This window comes from Mustela erminea, chromosome 2, assembly GCF_009829155.1.
Source record: "Mustela erminea isolate mMusErm1 chromosome 2, mMusErm1.Pri, whole genome shotgun sequence".
NCBI classification, from domain to species: domain Eukaryota; kingdom Metazoa; phylum Chordata; class Mammalia; order Carnivora; family Mustelidae; genus Mustela; species Mustela erminea.
Window position 1 is genome coordinate 126,073,377 of NC_045615.1, and position 19,033 is coordinate 126,092,409.

General features: G+C 37.8%; 1 protein-coding gene across 1 annotated transcript; it reads right to left on the minus strand.

The window, feature by feature from the left end:
• Positions 1 to 17,050: 17,050 nt before the first annotated feature.
• LOC116582552 (interferon regulatory factor 5-like) lies at positions 17,051 to 17,575 on the minus strand. The gene is made up of 2 exons (XM_032330073.1): positions 17,292 to 17,575; positions 17,051 to 17,191 (listed from the first exon to the last, which is right to left on the minus strand). The coding sequence occupies exons 1-2, from the start codon at positions 17,505 to 17,507 to the stop codon at positions 17,051 to 17,053; spliced, it is 357 nt and encodes a 118-aa protein (XP_032185964.1). The 5' UTR covers positions 17,508 to 17,575.
• Positions 17,576 to 19,033: the final 1,458 nt, after the last annotated feature.

Sequence of the window (19,033 nt, forward strand, 5' to 3'; positions counted from 1 at the left end):
CATTCTTTTGTCATCAGAATTTCATGATGATTGCTCATATCAAGGTCACCAGTGACCTCCAAATTGCTATACTGAATATCAAGGTCACCAGTGACCTCCAAATTGCTATACTGAAAGACCAATTTTCAGTCCTATTTTCATTTAACCTCTAATAAGTCTTTGGTTAAGTTGATTACATTCTCATACTTGAAACACTTTCCAGAACATAAACTTCTTTTCTTTCCACCTATGTCTTTGAGCACTCAGAACACTTTGCTGGCTCTTCTTTAATTCTCTCTTGAAATACTCTGAGGGTTAATCCTTGAACATCTTTAAACATTTTTTATACCTATGCTTCCTCTGTGGTGATTTCACTGAATCTCCTTTTAAAAATTCCTTCCATATGTCAATACTTGGTATATTTATATTCTCAATTCTTACCTCTTTATTGAATTCAAATCATAACGTTCAAATAGCTATTCACTATCCTAGAAGCACCTAAATTCCCTGTGTGATAAAATAGACTCTCTGTTTCCCAAATGTGTTCCTCCTGTGATCTTCTCATTTTAGTAAATGAAACTCAGAACAAACACCTTGGAGTTACTCTTGACTATTGGGTCTCTCTCTGTCTCTGCTCTGTCTCTGTCTCTCTCTCTGTTTTCTTGCTCTCTCCTCTTCTGCCACAAAACGCTAATAAATAGTTTTTGTTGTAATTTTATAATATATTCATATGTAATCATTCACTTTCTTCATTTCTTTGTCACCTTCCTTGACCTGATTACTGCCATCACTAGGTTTTATTATTGGATAACTTACCAGGTCTTCTAACTATACTTGACTTTACTTCCCTTCTGTTTGTTCATCAGATGGACTAGAGTCTGTTAAACACAAAGCATATTATGTTACTCATCTGCTCAAAAATTTTAAATGTATTCCTATCTCATTTAATAAAAAACAAAGTTCTTATCATTGTTAAAGTATAATTTGCACTGAAGTTAAATAATCAAGGAAGGTTTTATGCAAGACTATTGCAATAAAAGAAAGAGACTATTATTTTAGTTTGACTTTTACTAAAATAAAGTGTAAGAGGATTTTAAGTGTTCTGCTGGGTGCATGAAAAAGTACTAGAGGATGGCAGGTCACTGTGCTTGCCAATTTGCTTTACTCAAAAGGAAAATAAATGTTATTTTATTAAAATTTTAATAAATTTTAAAAATTAAGACAGTGCATCATATAAAATACATTTTTTAAAAGCAGTTTGAGGTTTATAGAAGGTACAAAATTTTCATAAACTCCCTCTCTTGTCCAATTCTCCCAACTATTAATATCTTGCATTAGTGTGGCATTGATCAACCCATATTGATACATTACTATTAAGTGAATCCCCTTGTTTATATTAGCATTCCTTCTTTGTGTTTTATAGTTTTATAGGTCTAGAAAAATACATAATGTCATTTATCCACCAACACAGTATCACACAAATTGATTTCATTCCCCTAAACACACCTTGAATTCTATTTCACCCTTCTCCTTCTACCTGAACCCTGGCAACCAATGATCTTTTAGTTTTGCCTTTTAATGTATCACATTTTCATTGTTTTTATAGCAGCAACATTTTCTTTAGTTACTTATGAGTTAATTGATCAAGGAAATTACTGATTTTTTCAGGCTTTTTGCAGCTTATTGTGATACAGAATAAAATGTTTGCCTGCACAAAAATAAGGCTCTTATTTGCTTCCGCTTTTCCCTTGATATTAGGAATTTTGGCTATAGAATTTTGGCTATATATATATATATATATATATATGCCTTGGTGAAGATTTCACAACATAAAAAGAAAGTTAAAGAAACAAAACTTGTCTTTTGGAAAACAACCAATTGAAAGAATATTACTAGGAGACAGCCAGCAGAGATTTCCAAATTATTTTCAAAGTTAATGTAATGAAACATAGTGGCTATGTAATGACTGAAACAACAAAATCATGAATGAAAAAGAAAGGAAACAAGAAACTCAAGTTCCTTAATCAAAAGCTCTCAGAGGAGGATTTTATCAGTGGGCCAGTAGGTAAAGGATGAAATATATTGAAAAAGTTGTTGGAACACTGCATAAAAAAAATTGTGCAATTTATGATGATTAACATAACACAATAAAAAAATAAAATGGATAAAAATAAAAGTATAAGTAAAAAAAAAAAAAGAAGTTCCTTGTTTGGAAGATCCATCTGTTTAGAGCTAGAGTAATTTGGATTGAAAGTGTAATTTTCTTTCTTTTTTTTTTTTCTTAAGATTTTATTTATTTATTTGACAGAGACACAGCAAGAGAGGGAACAGCAACATGGGGAGTGGGAGAGGGAGAAGCAGGACCCTGCAGAGCAGAGAGCCCAATGTGGGGCTCGTTCCCAGAACCCTGAGACCATGACCTGAGCCAAAGGCAGACACTTAATGACTGAGCCACCCAGGCATCCCTTTTCTTTCCTTTTTTTTTTTTTTTTTAATTATTTTATTTATTTATTTTTTAAAAATTTTATTTATTTGTTTGAGAGCAAGAGTAAGAGAGAGAGAGCACAGAAGTAGAGGAAGAGGGAGAAGAAGACTTGCTGCTTAACAGAAAGCCTGATGTGAGGTTTTATCCCAAGACCCTGAGATCAAGACCTGAGCTGAAGGCAGATGTTTAACCTGAATGAGCCACCCAGGTGCCCCTTAATTTTATTTTCTTTGCTATTCTAGCATGATTTTTCTCTTAAGAAAAATCTCATGAAAAATTAAGTGTAAGTAAGAAGAGAAATGAAATAATGGAGGTCATAAATCTGCTAGGAAAAGAAAATTAATTTTTGATATTGAAAAGATATGAATATTGTGAATTGAATACATTCATATTAATTTTAATTCTCTTTCTATACACCAATATATTAAAATATTTCTCAAATGATTTGTGAAAGCAACTGTTTTTTTGGACATTTATATGGATAGGTATATCAGATTATATAATTTACCTGCATATACAGGATAAAACTTTGCATGTTAAGAAATAAAATATATCAGCTGAATACATAACAAAATAAAGTGTATTATAGTAGAGCATTTGACTGCAAAATAAAGTGTATTAACTCTCATTAAAATAGATAAAGTTACTAAATTATTGACAATGAAGTAGTTCTAACTTGATCTACATCTATGTGTAATAATATGAACGAATCGCATGAACACAATGCCAGCCAAAAAAGAGGTGTTAAAGGTCAATCTTTTTTAATAGATAAAGCCATGACTCTTGTATCAATATAAAATAAAACATATGTCAAAGATTTCTTTAAATCCTCAAATTATAACAGAGGTGGTGGTTTGTCCACAGGAAAATTCAGAGTACCAATTGCTAAATACTAAGTAAATTTGGAAGCTGATACAAAATTCCTTTTGCGGGGGAAAAAGGAAGTTTTGGTAGTGAAGAGGATCTGTTGTTCTTTTACAAGACAACTTATTTGCATATTTATGGAGAAGGGTCATTTGTACTCCTAGAAGTTATATGTTCTTTAGGTATAAAAAGGTATAAAAGGTATAAAAAGCTTAAAGATGGGGCGCCTGGGTGGCTCAATGGGTTAAGGCCTCTGCCTTTGGCACAGGTCATGATCTCAGGGTCCTGGGATCGAGTCCCATGTCAGGCTTTCTGCTCAGCATGGAGCCTGCTTCCTCCTCTCTCTCTGCCTGCCTCTCTACCTGCTTGTGTTCTCTCTCTGTGTCAAATAATTTAAAAAAAAAAAAAAAAAAAAAAGCTTTAAGACAATGAAAGACCATGATAACCTGACTGACTAAACAGACAGAAAGCTCAGTAATCTTTCTCATTTTAATTTTTTCTCATTATTTCTCTGGATAGTGAATTTATTTTTTTAGTTTGGGCAAGAGTATTAGTTCCTCATGTAAGATTTCTTAAGCTTATTTTGGAAATCCAGAGTCATACAATATTGAAAAAATTACTCAGTGAAAAATATTAACAGCTTTCTGAAAGTTATCAAATATAAATATCCATGTGCAGTTTTTTGTATGGGCATTAATTTTCCTTTCCACTGGGTAAGGTCCAAGGAGAATGATTCCTAGATTACATGTTAGAAGTTTGTTTAGTTTTGTCAAAATCTACCTAATTGTCTTCCAAAGTGGCTATCCCATTTTGCAGTTCCACTAACAGTGTAAGAGTGCTTCTGTTGCTCCACATCATCCCCAGCATTTGATGTTGTTAATATTTCAGATATTGTCCATTTTCATAGGTGTATTGTGATAGTCAGTTGTTTCTGTAATTTGCATTTTTCTGATACCATGATGAGGAACACTTTTTCAAAATGATACTGTTTATAAATTTAAATAGCTGTTCATATTAATTAAATGTCAGCAATGGGTTATGGAATGTACATATCAATTCAAGTGCTGAGACATATCTCAGAATTATAGTGATGAGCAAAAATGCATATATTATCTCAAGAATATTTTCCTAAATTTTGCATGACTGCATCATGATTTATAATGCAATAACCTAATTTTCACACAGCTTTTATCAGTTCTAGTAACTCAGGAAAACATTCCATAAAATCAATATTCAACTGCAGTGAGTTACAGAATCAGAAATTTCTGATTTTTAAAATTATTTCATGCAATGAAAGGCATTAAATCAGTAATAATTGGCATCTAAATGATACTAAACACAACTCCAAACAGAAGCACTGAAATCACTTGCCTATATTTGGCTACAATTAACCAAGTGATATATAATATGCTAATAGCATTTAAAAAAAATTCTTGATAATTTCAAAGCTAAGAATTCTTAACGTCAAATGTCACAAAAAATTCTAAAAAATTTAGTCCTTTGTGTTCTGGGATTTGAGAAACACTAATGACAGGAACAAATTTTTTCTTTGAGGTCAGATAAAAGTGTTAAAATGTGGACAAATACACTATGATAGAAACAGCACTGAACCAAGACCTGGATAAGTTGTCATTAAGGAGCTGTGAGTTTCCTCATCTGTGAATTAGCAGACTCATCTGTGAAGATTTGTAGGGTCCCTCTTGGTTCCTAAATCCTATCAGACTATAAACAAAAAAGATAAAACATTTTCTAAACTGTAAATGTTAACTATATTTATGAAAAATTTATACTCAACTTTTCGTTTCATGTAATGTTTTTCAGTTAATGAAATATTTCTAAGTATGACAATAACTATAAAATTAGACTCACAAAAATTTTTAAATTTTAAGTTGAAAAAGGCAACTGTTTATTTCAGCTGCTTACTATTGTATGAATAAATTTGATTCACAAAAAATTTATTGTCCAAAGAATAAATGGTTGAAATGGCTAGATGGCTTCAGGGATTTAAATAAAAGACAAGCATTATTTTAGAATGGTAGTCATCAAAATATACTAGAAATAAAATTGTGCTATGAGAATGAGATACGTGTAAGCAATTACCGCAGTTTTAGATATCTATTCCTTTAAGTAGTGGACATATGGTCTGTGTACTTCCTGAAATACAAATAGGAAGAATACATCTTATATATTTCCTTCAGAGTCTGTGGAATCCTAGACTAGATTTGTTATTTTCCGTCCATAAATGAATTAAGTTTTTGGATAAAGCAAGACAAATCTAAAGGAGAGACTGAAACTAGTTGACTAGTCACTAACCACTATTTTTAAAAAGTACTGTTAAAATTTTAATTTGATCAGTTTGCAATGGTTTGTACTAATTTAAGTTAGCACCCATGAAGAAGGTCATTTGTTCAAAGTCAGCTGCAGAGAATACTTCTAACTGGTTATGCAATGCTAAACAGAATCTATACTATACTATAGAACAGCCTCTCCACCAACTGTGTTGCAGAAATAGAGATATAGGATGAATACCTTGAAGTTTGGACTTGTGACTACCTATCAAATACAATTGTATTTTAATTAATCTTATTTATTAGATTCACTCTGATTTCCACATATTTTAGGAAATAATGTTTTGAAAGCAATATTTTTTTAAAAAGATTTTAATTAATTAATTTATTTGACAGATAGAGATCACAAGTAGGCAGAGAGGCAGACAGAGAGAGAGGGAGGAAGCAGACTCCCTGCTGAGCAGAAAGTCCACCACCATGGGCTTCAATGCCAGGACCCTGAGATCATGACATGAGCTGAATTCAGAGGCTTTAACCCACTGAGTCACCCAGGTGCCCGTGAAAGCAATATTGTCAACAGTTCTTGACACAGTGGTATAAGACGACATCTATCACAGAAAATGCATGTTGGAAAATTTAAAAAAGTATGTTTCTGAAAATTGCTTTTCTGTAATGAAATATAATTACAATTTTATTTAGAGAGTTTATTTCAGTGTGCAAAGTCTCTAAGACATTAAAATAAAAAATATGTATTTATCTCAAAAAAGGTATGTTAGTATAAACAAATTATTAGCTTAACTAATTACTCCTAATTTATTGATGTTTTAGTCTTCCCAGATTTTATAATATCTCAGCCAATAAAAAAGTTGAGAAGCTTGAAGGAAGAGCTTCATGGTATTAATCCTGGGAATGGAAGGCACCATGATTGACTAAAAATAATTTGGTTAGAAGAGATCATTGGTGTCCTTTAACCAACAATATTTTGTATACATTGACATTAAGTAGACTTTAGAGATAGGTTAGGCAGATGAATTAAATTAATTATTAAGGCTTTCCTAAAATTAAGATCCTAAAATCCTAGGTATCATCTGTTTTTAAGTATGTATTTTCTTTCTTTTTTTCTTTAAACCTCTGTAGGGAAAAGAGGAGACTGTTTGTTGTTTTCAATAAAACCAGTGTGGTAGCTCCCCACCCCAAACATGTTTGTATCTCAACTCTGAACAATATCCTTTAATGGACACTCACCCTGCTCCAAACAGTTCAATATTGTTATGATTGGTGGGGGGAGGGCAAGCAGAATACCTGTGATTTCCTCCCCCTCCTTAGTTTCTTGAGTTCCGTAGCCATCTATGACTCTCTTGTCTCTGGGTTTTTGATGAAAGATGACATTTCCTTAGATTGGTGTTCTTTTTTCAATCCAAAATATTTTCATTGTTCAAAGATGACTATTTAGGGATAGCACTTCCTTATTCATCTTTCAATAACTTCATACGAAGCTACCTGTTATTGCCTTCTGGCATGATTTAATGTGATGCGAACTACACTACTGCTTGCTATATTTCTTTTCTATCTCATTCCATATCTCAGAGTTGAGGCACGGCAGGTCTTCAAGTCTTTTAATCTATCTCTGCTCACGATGTGTGTCCCGTATTTATGAAACCCTCTCCCAGTGGGCATATATGATATATTCATATGCAAAAAATAAAAGGCAAGGCTTATTACATTGCCTCTGCCTAGTTTTGGGTTTCAAGAAAAGATAGGTAATTGATCTCCTGGTGACTCACTCCCTCCTTAACCTACCCTTCTATCCTACCATTCCTCAATATCCCCCAGGGAAGCATCAGTGAGAGAGTGGCCAGTCTTAGTCCACGTAATTAGTGGGTGCCTGACGTGCAATGTGAGATGGCCTTGAGATGCATCCCCTCATTCCCACTCTAACTTGAAGTTTCCTTCTTTACACCATTAATTGAAAAAGTTGGTTTCTTGTTCTTATTTAACAATTAGTAGAAACTGCATGAAAGGAAATGTTTATAACTATCTACCTTAAATCTCCAACACCTCTTTTCAGTTCTAATACATATGCAGGACATGAATTTTATGCACCAAATTAAAGATAATAATAATAGTAATAATAATTAAGGCATCTTTATTAACTTCTTATTCCCCAGACAGAAAATATGAGAAAAGAAAGTTATTCAGCATTTGAGATAATTAGGAAATAACTAGAAACCTTAATTATAATATGTCATAAGCAAAATGTCTAGCATAAACAGTAAAGTCAGTATTAAAATTACAGTATATATAATAACAGCAATGTTACTCAAAATGATTTTGGCTAGTAATAAAATTAGACAAGAGAAAGTTGTGAACCATAACAACTTAAAAAGAAGAAGAAATTTAATCATTTAATCATTTCTAGGTGCTAAAACCTACCTGAAAGTTACAAGAAAATATATTAAAATACTATTCCAAGATAATATACTAAAAACCCTAAACAATATGAGGAGTGGGTAAATCTATCAAAGCAAGAGCTTTTGTATAGCTTGCTTTTTTTGAAGAGCTGCCAGTTGCAAAGTGTAAGGAAAAAAATTCTGTTTACTACTGCAAAAAGTATAAAATATCTAGGGATAATGTCATATGAAATACACAAAGGCATACAATAAACTCAAGTCAAAATAAACATTCAGACATTGATGTCCAGAGCATAAACTAGATCAAAAGGGAACAATGTGATGGTATGAATTTTTTTGTCAAAATTTCTATTTAGAGTAATTTATCTTACAGAGATACATGTATGCAAGAAACTGTGATACAGATATTCATTGCAGTGCTATGTATAATAGTAAAAGATTGGAAACAAATGCTTGTAAGTCAGGGGTCACTCAAATAACTAATGGTGCATTTCTGCAATGAAATGATAGCTATTAAGTCATTGTTTAAGTCACCTGATAAGAAATAAAACCCAGTATGCAGATTTTGAATGTTGGAGATTTAGAGTAGTGAGATATGTATAGTGCATACCTGCATTTTTAAAAAGCTGTACAGCCATGCATGCATACACATACATACATGTATGTACTCATATATATGTATATATTCTCACATACTTGTGTCCTTGTATATACATTACAGCCTGTGGAAGCTTATACCCTTAAGTGAAAACAGTCTATTCAAGAAAGGAGCTGGAGGGATATATAAGCAACAATATTTTTAAAGTGGAGTTCTCTGTAAAAGAATTCATCACTAGTGTCCTAACATATCCATGTGTACAGTGAATTAACCCCTCACTTTTTAGTCTATAGTGATACTAGTTACATATTATTGTAGAAAGAAATGGGAAAATAATTACTCAGATTACAGTCTAAGCTCTGTGGTTCAGGTAAAGAAATTTAATTTAGAAAGTATGAGGGAGATAATTAAGTTATATATGTTTTTTGGTGGTAGATAATTTTATTTTTTTAACATATAGTATTTTATTAGTTTCAGATGCACAATATAGTGTTTGGACAATTCCATACAATATCTAGTGCTCATTGTGACAACTCTCTCTCTCTCTTTTTTCCCCTTTGTTCATTTGTTTTGTTTCTTAAATTCCACATATGAGTGAAATCATATGGTATTTTTCTTTCTCTGACTAATTTTTTCATTTAGCATTGTACTCTTTGGTCCCATCCATGCTGTTGCAAATGGTAAGATTTCATTCTCTTTATGGCCTAGTAATATTCTATTATGTTATAGAGACCACATCTTCTTTATCCATTCATCGGTCCACAGACAATTTGATTATTATAACTAATGCTGCTATAAACAGAGGGGTTCATGTATCCTTTTGAATTAGTGTTTTTGTATTCTTTAGGTAAATGCACAGTGGTGCAATTGCTGGAGCTTGGGGTAGTTCTATTTTTAACTTTTTGAGGAATGACCATACTGTTTTCTACAGTGAATGCACCAGTTTTCATATTATACACCCTTTGATACTGCTTTTTTAACACTTGGTTATGTTTATTTTTTATAATTATAATTTTATGATCTAAATACTGTGTTTAGTGGACAAATAAGTAATCACACACACACACACACACACACACACACACACACACACACACAGGTTTATACAGCCCAGAATCTTTTCATGGATGTCCCTACATGGCTTAGTGACTTTTATGAAGTCCATGTAACCAATTTATTGGCCCACAGCCAATTGTGTCATGGCTATAAGGCAACTCTGATTTATAGATCTTGCCACTACAATGAGCAGCAAAATAGTAGATGTGTCCTATAATTTTTTGCTCATGGTTTCTGAGTAGTGAACAATGGACCCTTTCCCCTATCTTCTTCACTTGAATCAAAGCTGAATGTAAGTAACATTTCCAATTTAACTCTCAAAGTGAAATAATGTTAACTGACAAATGAATGACAATTAGAGTTCCTCACATTACAAAATACTATGTTAAACAAAGCTCTCTTGTGAATTCCTTATTCTTTGTTCACATTTGATCTCTCTTCTTTGTTTCCAGATCTTTAAATCTTAAAGGCAGTTATAATACTTGACCTAGTAATAATGATAGTTCATGTTCTTCAGTCAAATACTGGGTCTGTCCTACCGGCAAGGGCAGCACTTTGATAGTTTCTTTTGGAAGACATATGGTCAAATCAGAGGACAGAATTCTAAACTTTAGAATCAAAATTTAGCCTGCATCATTCCCCAGCCTGTGTTTTATTAAAATGTTTCCCTATTATAAACACTATAACACTCATGTACAGACTAACAGAATACACATATGCATTCTATTCTATAATTTCTGACAACGTTCTATGAAAAATGTGCCCTATTTTCCTATAATGTAAGTCTCGAAATATTTGATCAAACATATATATGTAACTGTTGAAAGATGCAAGAAAATAATACAATTATTTATAAACAACAATGTTACTAATTTAGGAACATATTTTAATTACATGAATGTGAACTTGGAAATAATACCTTTTGTACTTACCATAAAATAATTTTATTTAAATTATTTATACACATGTCATCAGTATCACTCAGTCTTTTTTTGAAGTCATCTAATAGTTTTTAGAGTGCATCATCCTTATATGTCTAAACAATCTGAGATACAGCACTTGTGAAAATCGTGTATTATTCTCTCACTGTAAATATGTTTCAAATTCATAAATACTCATGAAGAGTAGGGTTTTACTTTTTTCATTCATCCAAATATGTTTTTTTCTTTTTTTTTTTTTTAAGATTTATTTATTTGGCAGAGAGAGATCACAAGTAGGCAGAGAGGCAGGCAGAGAGAGAGGAGGAAGCAGGCTCCCTGCCGAGCAGAGAGTCAGATGCGGGACTTGATCCCAAGACCCTGAGATCATGACTTGAGCCGAAGGCAGAGGCTTAACCCACTGAGCCACCCAGGCACCCTCATCCATATATGTTTATTTGTGATCTCAAAAATGTCAACATTTACTGATTTTTTTTTTAAAGTAACCATGAAAGATTTGTTTACAATACAATATTACACTAGATGTGTCAAGTCCCAGACTCAAGTAATCGCTATGTCACTGATAGTTCCTTGGTCTTCCATTTTATCTGCTCCACTGATTAATGTCTACAAAACTCTGTTGCCTCTATAAATGGCACTAGGATTGCTTGAGCTTATTTTAGGCTAAATAACTTCTAAAACTAATATATTTTAGCCTATTTTTAATGTTTGGTAATAAGAAATCTCTTGTATTACTCAATAAACAAGACACACTTTTCTGAAAGGTAATTTTTAGGGGGAAATAGATATTTGCATTAGTTTTTAAAATACACTGAAGCATGAGGAATAACATAGAGGAAATTGGGAGAATGAGAGGGGAAAGGAGTTGGGGGAGATTGGAGGGGGAGACAAACCATAGGAGACTGTGGACTCTGAGAAACAAACTGAGGGTTTTGGAGGGGAGGGGTGTGGGGTGTTGGGTGATCCTGGTGGTGGGTATTAAGGAGGGCATGTATTGCATGGACTGGGTGTGGTGTATAAACAATAAATCTTGGGACACACACACAAATAAAATGAATTTACAAAAAAAAATACACTGAAGCTATTTATTCACCATGATGTTAGAAAATCAAAAAAAAGTATGATGCCTCAATCACATTTTTATTAGCACCTACAATTAATAAGGACGAGACATAGTTTTTCCTGCTGTTTCATTTTGTTTTGTCTTGTCTTATTTATTTTGACCATATGACTTCTAGTTGGAAATGTTAAAGATGATATAAGATAGCAGCAAAGAGGAAGTTAAGTTGCATCTTATTTGAAAAATTTAAGAAGCTTCTATACCATCTTGTGAGTCCATAGAAACCCAGTGTTTAAAGTCTAATGTTTCTTAAATTCAGTCAGAGATAGATGGACAGGGAGATTAAACTATTTTCTTATACTTTTTATCACTGATGAAATGGTTTATAATTAATTATGGGTTGAAGACTTTGAGAGCCCATGTAGTCTTGTAGAATACTTAGAAAATAACCGTATTTCAAACATGTAACTTACCTGAAGAAGAAAGAAAAAGGAAGGTAGGTTTGGAACAGAAAAGAATCTATTGCCTTCTTTAAATGAAAAAGCACTAAGCAAATGCTTTATTGTTGGGCTCCCCGCCGAGGGGAGGAGGCGCCCGGGCCAGCCGGAGGCCTCTCCTTGGGGCTGAGCGGGATGGCGAGTGTCGCGAACCCAGAACGCACCCACGGAAGACACCGGGCTCAGGAGGTCTGTCGAAGCAGGATCTCACTTTATTGTGCGGGGGCACACCTTATATAGAGCAGCAGAAGGGAAGTGAGGACAGAGGGGGAAGAGCCAATAAGATCGGGCGAGAGGAGGAAGTGCCATAGGTTTCAGGAACCGAAACTGTGAAATTGGCGCCTTGTTGGCCAGAAGAGACGGCAAGCTGACACCATCTTTATTCTGGGCCGCACCCTGTGGAGGCACCTCTAGTTATGTGCCTTATATTTCCCCCTTTTGTTTTTGTAGGCATGACTTCTGTCTTAGGTTGCCAGTGACAAGACAACAGGCTTACCCGTCATTGAGGGTCATACAGCATAGGTATGTCCTCTGTCTTAGGTTGCTCTGTGTCTCTCATTGGTCTTACCTGTCACTGAATATCATGCTGCTACGGGGGGGCATCTCCTTTAAGGCCTGTCTTAGGTTGCCCCAACTGATATGGGGTCTTACCCGTCATTGGCCAATAAAGATTAATGATAGATTTCTTCATCATGGGTGGCCAGTCTCTGGTAATGTACTTGAACATTCATTAACTGAATGGCTTCCATCCTTTTTTGTATAAATTGAGTTAGCTTATTGATCCAAAGGAAACGACAAGGAGCAGAATAAAGAGGGGGCCCAGAAGAGGGAGGAAGTATGGGAGAAGGCCACCGAAGCCGGTCCCGAACGGATTGTTCCACATCTCGCGACGCCTCTTTTCCAGGTCTTCTTAGTGACTTGTGCATGAGCCAGTAGGGTCAGGAGCATTGATAATATCATCTTTCGACTGTAGATCTGTGAGTCAGATAGGGAGAAAAGGTTCCTCAGAGAGTCGTGGGCTCTCTGGGTCTGGGTTATTGTTGTTTTCTGGGGCTGGGAGGTATTTGATGTCTCGTGCGGGCACCCAAATAGGCTTCTTTTCTTCCGGGGGGAATATGCATCCAAACCCTCTACCTGTAGTGAGGAGGGGGTCAGGTCCCCTCCAATACCCAGTCAGGGGGTCTTTCCACCTGACCGATATTGAGGTATAAGGGGTTATGGCAGACCAGTGTCTTTGGAACGCTGTCAAATGATCGTATTTTGAAAAATTTAAAATATTAAGGGTGAACAGTGCCCTTTTGAGTTGATCATGTGGGGGAAGGGATTCCCCCTTTTCTTTTTGTAATTGGTCTTTGAGGGTACGGTTTTGTCTTTCCACAATGGCTTGTCCTCGAGGGTTATAAGGAATGCCGGTGGAGTGGGAGATGTTCCATTCTGAGAGGAAGGTTTTAAAGGTTGTGCTAGTAAAGCAAGGACCATTATCAGTTTTAATTTGTTTGGGGAGTCCTAGAGTGGCAAAACATTGTAAGAAATGGCTGACAGCATGTTTAGTCTTTTCGCCGGCATGGGCAGTTGCCCAGAAAGCATGTGAACATGTGTCAACGGACACGAAAACAAATTTAAGTTTACCAAAGGAGGGGTAATGGGTTACATCTGTTTGCCAGAGGTGATTGGGGTGTAGCCCCCTAGGATTGCACCCCGGCCCCTGGAGTGGGGGAACTTGTAGGAAAGGTTGGCAGGATTTGCAGATTCGAATGATTTTTTTGAGATTTTTAATGGGTACCTGGGGGAAGCGTTGATGGAGTCCCCTCCAATTGGTGTGTGTAAGTTTATGGAAGTGAGCAGCCTCTTCTACAGAGTAACATTGGGGAGTAGATGCAAGTTGGTCGGCCAAGGAGTTACCTTGGGATAGGAAACCCGGAAGTCCTTGGTGTCCCCTGAGATGTTGAACGTATATTTGGCTGGTTCTTTGTTTTAGGAGGGTTCGGGTTTGGATCATAAGTGGGGTGATGGGGTTAGAATCTAGTTTGATGTGAGCGTCGATTAGGTTGGGTAGGAGGTTTACCACATAGAGGCTGTCAGAAAATAAATTGAGGGGACCCTTAATGGTGGAAAGGGCTAGGACCACAGCATAAAGCTCTTTAAATTGTGCGGACCCCTGGACCAGGTGGATGAGAGATTTCTGAGGGATAGGGGTTCTATCAGTATCAGAGTGAGGGGGGAAGATCACTACTGAAGATCCTACTTTTCCTCCATCTGTAAAGGCTGTATGAAAGGATGGATCTGCTTGGGTGATGAATAGCATGGGGATCTTCCACTGCAGCTTACCGAAGGAATTCATCCATTTATAAGGCCCATAATGGCAATCTATATTTCCGGAGAATCCTTCTAAGGCTATGGCCACCCTAGCATTATTGCGTTGGAGCCATGTGAAGTCCTGAGTTTGGTAGGGAATAACAATGCTACTTGGATCCTGTCCAAAAAAACGGAGCGAATTGTTTCTCCCTTTCGTGATGCAGTCAGCGAGTTGGTCAGTCACCGCGTATACTCGCGGGGTGCCCCCCACTGAAAGGTGGATCCATTGAATGGGTTCTCCTTGTTGGGCTAATAGCGCTGTCATTAGGGATTCCCCAGGGAAAACATATAGAATTAAGGGCACGGAGGGAGTGAATCGCTTTAAGGTAGATTTATCAATGGCCCGTTGGACCTCACTGAGTGTTTGGATATGTTCTGTGTTTAGAATGATATCAGACGAAAGATTTGAGCCCTTGAGTAGGTCAAATAGAGGGGTGAGTTTCTCAGTAGAAATAGAGATCCATGGCCTCATCCAATTTATTTCACCAAGTAGTTTTTGTAACTGAGGTAGGATGTACGAGGGTTGAATCTTTAATTGGGGTCTGATCGGGGACACTGTATCCAAGGAGAGTAAGGATCCAAGGATTTTAAAAGGGGGGATCCTTTGGATCTTTTCAGGGGCCACCTTGAAATTATGGTGGGCCAAAATAGAGAGGCACTCGGTAGTGAGGAGGTCAAGCTGAGAGCGGTCAGGCGCTCCTAGGATAATATCATCCATATAGATGTAAAATAGAATGTCTGGGTTTCTGAAAAATGATGTAAAAATCTGGGCTAATATGTTCTGGCAGATTGATGGGCTATTAGCCATCCCCTGGGGGAGGACCATCCATTCAAACCTCTGATCGGGCCCGGAGAAATTAAGAGCGGGCAGGGAAAAGGTGAACTTTTCCATATCATCAGGGTGGAGGGGAATGGAGAAGAAACAATCCTTTATATCAATGGTGGTAATAAAATGGTTGGATGGAATGGCTGGAATCCATGGAAGTCCCCTTTGGGGGGTTCCAAAGGGGACCATTTTATTGTTGACCTGTCGCAGGTCCTGTAGTAATCTCCATGGACCATTGGGTTTTTTGATAACGAAAATGGGTGAGTTCCAAGGGCTAAGGGACTGGCGTATATGTCCTAGGTCGAACTGTTGCTGCACTAAGATATGGAGTTGTTGTAGTTTGTGGGAAGGGAGAGGCCACTGCTCCACCCAAATGGGAGGTCCCTCTTTCCAGGTAATCTTAGGGACCTGGGGCAGGGCAGTGGCCTTTAGGATTGGGGGGACTGATACCTTTGCCTAATGCTCTCAAGATAGGGGTCCTCTCGGTAATTAGGATGGGAGTCCCTTCCTTCCTGGAACTGCTGTTGGTATTTTTCCTCATCTAGTACATCATCAAAGAAGGCCTTATGGTCAGTAGTAATGAAGGCCTCCGTTGCCCCTAAAATATCTTGACCAAGTAGGTTAGCGGTGAGGCCAGGGGCCACTAGGGGGCGAATCTGTCCTCTGTTGCCATCTGGATCTACCCAACATAACGGGTTAGCAGTCTCATAAGAGCTGGACTAGCCTCCTACACCCAGTAGGGGAGGGCCGGGGACAAGTTTCCAAGAAGGGGGGACTTCCTCTTGCCTGAGGACAGTGCGTTCAGCACCTGTATCAATGAGGCATTTAAAGGACTTGTCTCCGATGGTAAGACGCATTTTGGGGTGGAGGCCTGGGACCAAAGGAACTGTCCAATGAGCCTTGACAAGTGTTTTCCCCTTGTTTAACGGGGCTGGGGATTGCCCCGATTGGAGTTTAAAGGTTTGCCTTGGATATCAAACTTAGATCTACAATCCTTGGCCCAATGGAACCCCTTCCTACATTTAGGACATGGTGTTCGGGGCGTATCAACAGGTTGTGGGGAGCTTGGTTTGCGCCCTAGGGGGCAGTTTCTCTTAAAATGCCCCTCTTGCCCACAGCCAAAGCACAGGCGGGGAAGGTTGGCCTGGTGGGGCTGCAATGATGCCTGCTGCATTACACACACTAGCGTCTCAAGGCTGTCCTGTTGATGCTCTCTTAAGGCTGCCGCCATAGCTCGCGCCTGATGCGATGTGGACCCAATGTCTTTTGTAACAATAACCCAGCGGTCCATAGATCTTTCTTTTAGGCCAGCACAGGCCATCTTATAATCTCGGGTCATTCCTTCCCATACTGCCATTCTGACGAAATGGTCTCTGAGATCCCCAGGGGGCATCTTTTTCTTAACGGATTTCTCCACCCGATCAATGAAAGAGGGCAAATCTTCGTTAGTTTTTTGGTGTAACCCTGCTATTAGTGACTCAGAAGGCCCCTCCTCAAGTTTGCTCCAAGCCGCGAGCCCAGCGGCTCAGATTTGATCCTGGTAAGGGGTGGGGGATGGCTGCCTGTTGGGTTCCAGAGGCATAATGGCCATCAGTCCCAGCAAGCATTCCCATAGTTATAGGGATGGCTGGATTGGCTCGGGCATTTCTTTCTGCAATCTGCTGACATTCCTCTTTATATAAGGCTGTCCACTTTATATATAGGGCGCCCGGAAGTATGGCCCTGGCCAGCGAGCGCCAGTCTGCCGCCGTACAGGGAGAATATGCAAGTCCGCGGAGGATGGTTTCGGTCCAGGGGGCATTAGGCCCATCCTCCAGAACTGCCTTCTTAAGTTCCTTGAGGTCCCTGGGTTCCCATGGGTACCAGGGGGCAGGTCGATTGCCCCCGGGGTTCACATTAACAGGGTAAAGAGAGCAACCCGGGGGTTCGGGGGTGTGGTGTTCCGAAGGAGGAGGGCAGTATGGAGGCGGAGGGGTAGGCGCTAACGGTTGGATAAAGGGGTTAGTAGAAGGGGGGCGCGCAGGGGGGCCCTCAGCCAGAGATCCGGGTTGGAGGTCCGGGGGCCAAGGAGCCGCGTCAAAGGGGTCTAGCGAGGGGTAGAACCTCTTTGGTTCAACAGGGGGGTCGTTTTTAGAAGAGGACTGCCCCATAACTTATGGGGGTACACTCACCCGTTGACCGATTGGCCCGTCAGCGGAAGAGACTCCTCACACGGGGCACCAGTTGTTGGGCTCCCCGCCGAGGGGAGGAGGCGCCCGGGCCAGCCGGAGGCCTCTCCTTGGGGCTGAGCGGGATGGCGAGTGTCGCGAACCCGGAACGCACCCACGGAAGACACCGGGCTCGGGAGGTCTGTCGAAGCAGGATCTCACTTTATTGTGCGGGGGCACACCTTATATAGAGCAGCAGAAGGGAAGTGAGGACAGAGGGGGAAGAGCCAATAAGATCGGGCGAGAGGAGGAAGTGCCATAGGTTTCAGGAACCGAAACTGTGAAATTGGCGCCTTGTTGGCCGGAAGAGACGGCAAGCCGGCGCCATCTTTATTCTGGGCCGCACCCTGTGGAGGCACCTCTAGTTATGTGCCTTATACTTTATCTTTTGCTTCTGCCCATACACTATTTAAAAATTCATTTTACTGTAAATACATTGTCAGAGAAGGACCCTAAACAGGGGCAGCAACCAATTGTTTATATCTCAGAATCCTGCACTGGTACATAGTGAAACAATAAATGAAACAATAAACATAGTGAAAAATAAACTTATTTTTAAATACTTCATCAGCACTTTTGCTTTACATTTCTATGCTTGATGAAATGTGATAGCAAAGATTTCTGTAAGAGCTTATATAAATAATTACTCAAGGGGAACCTGGTTGGCTTAGTTGGTAACACATGCAACTCTTGGTCCCAGAGTTGTAAATTCAAGCCCCATGATGGAGGTAAGGATTACTTAAAAAAATAAAATATTAAGAAAAAAATCATCTAAAATTATATTTAAAAAACTCACTAAATTCTAATAGTTTCTGAAATGTGACATTTAACTTTATATATGGAAATGAAAAGCATTGCTAACCAATGATATAATACAGTTATCTTGGCAGACATATTACACATTTAAAACTTTATTTTTAGCGGAATTTTAGATTTACAAAAAGATTGTAAGAAAATACAGTTCTATCATCTTCTGCATTTCTCTCTGGGTCCTCTGTGCTCCTAAATATTTTATTTTTAATTTGCATGCATTTAGGTTCACTCTTTGTACTGTAAATATCTATAGGTTTTGGCAAATGCATACAGTCATATATTTATAATTAGTGTCACAATTGTTTCACTGTTCTAAAATTTCCAAGTTTTACCTATTCAATCCTTTTCTCCTTTTATTTCTCCACCAAGCTTCAACCAACCACCGATCTTTCTACTGTCATTATAATTTTGCCTTTTCTAAAATGTCATATAATTGAAATCTAACAGTATGTAGCATTTTCAAGGTGAATTCTTGCACTAGTAAGAACCATTAAATTTCATCCACGTCTTTTTGTGACTTGAAAACTTATTTCTTATTATTACTGAATACTATTTTTTCATATGAGCAGTATAAGTTGTTTATCCGTTCATCTAATCAAGTACTTGCTCGCTCTCAGTGTTTAGCAATTATGAGTAAAATGTCTATGAGCATGTGA

Excerpts from the sequence above, each read along its gene's own strand:
- LOC116582552 (XM_032330073.1), bottom strand. The coding sequence starts at position 17,507 with ATGGGGCAGTCCTCTTCTAAAAACGACCCCCCTGTTGAACCAAAGAGG. Across the intron at positions 17,192-17,291 it reads CTCCTCCTTCGGAACACCAC|AACTTAAGAAGGCAGTTCTG; the intron begins ACCCCCGAACCC and ends GGGACCTCAAGG.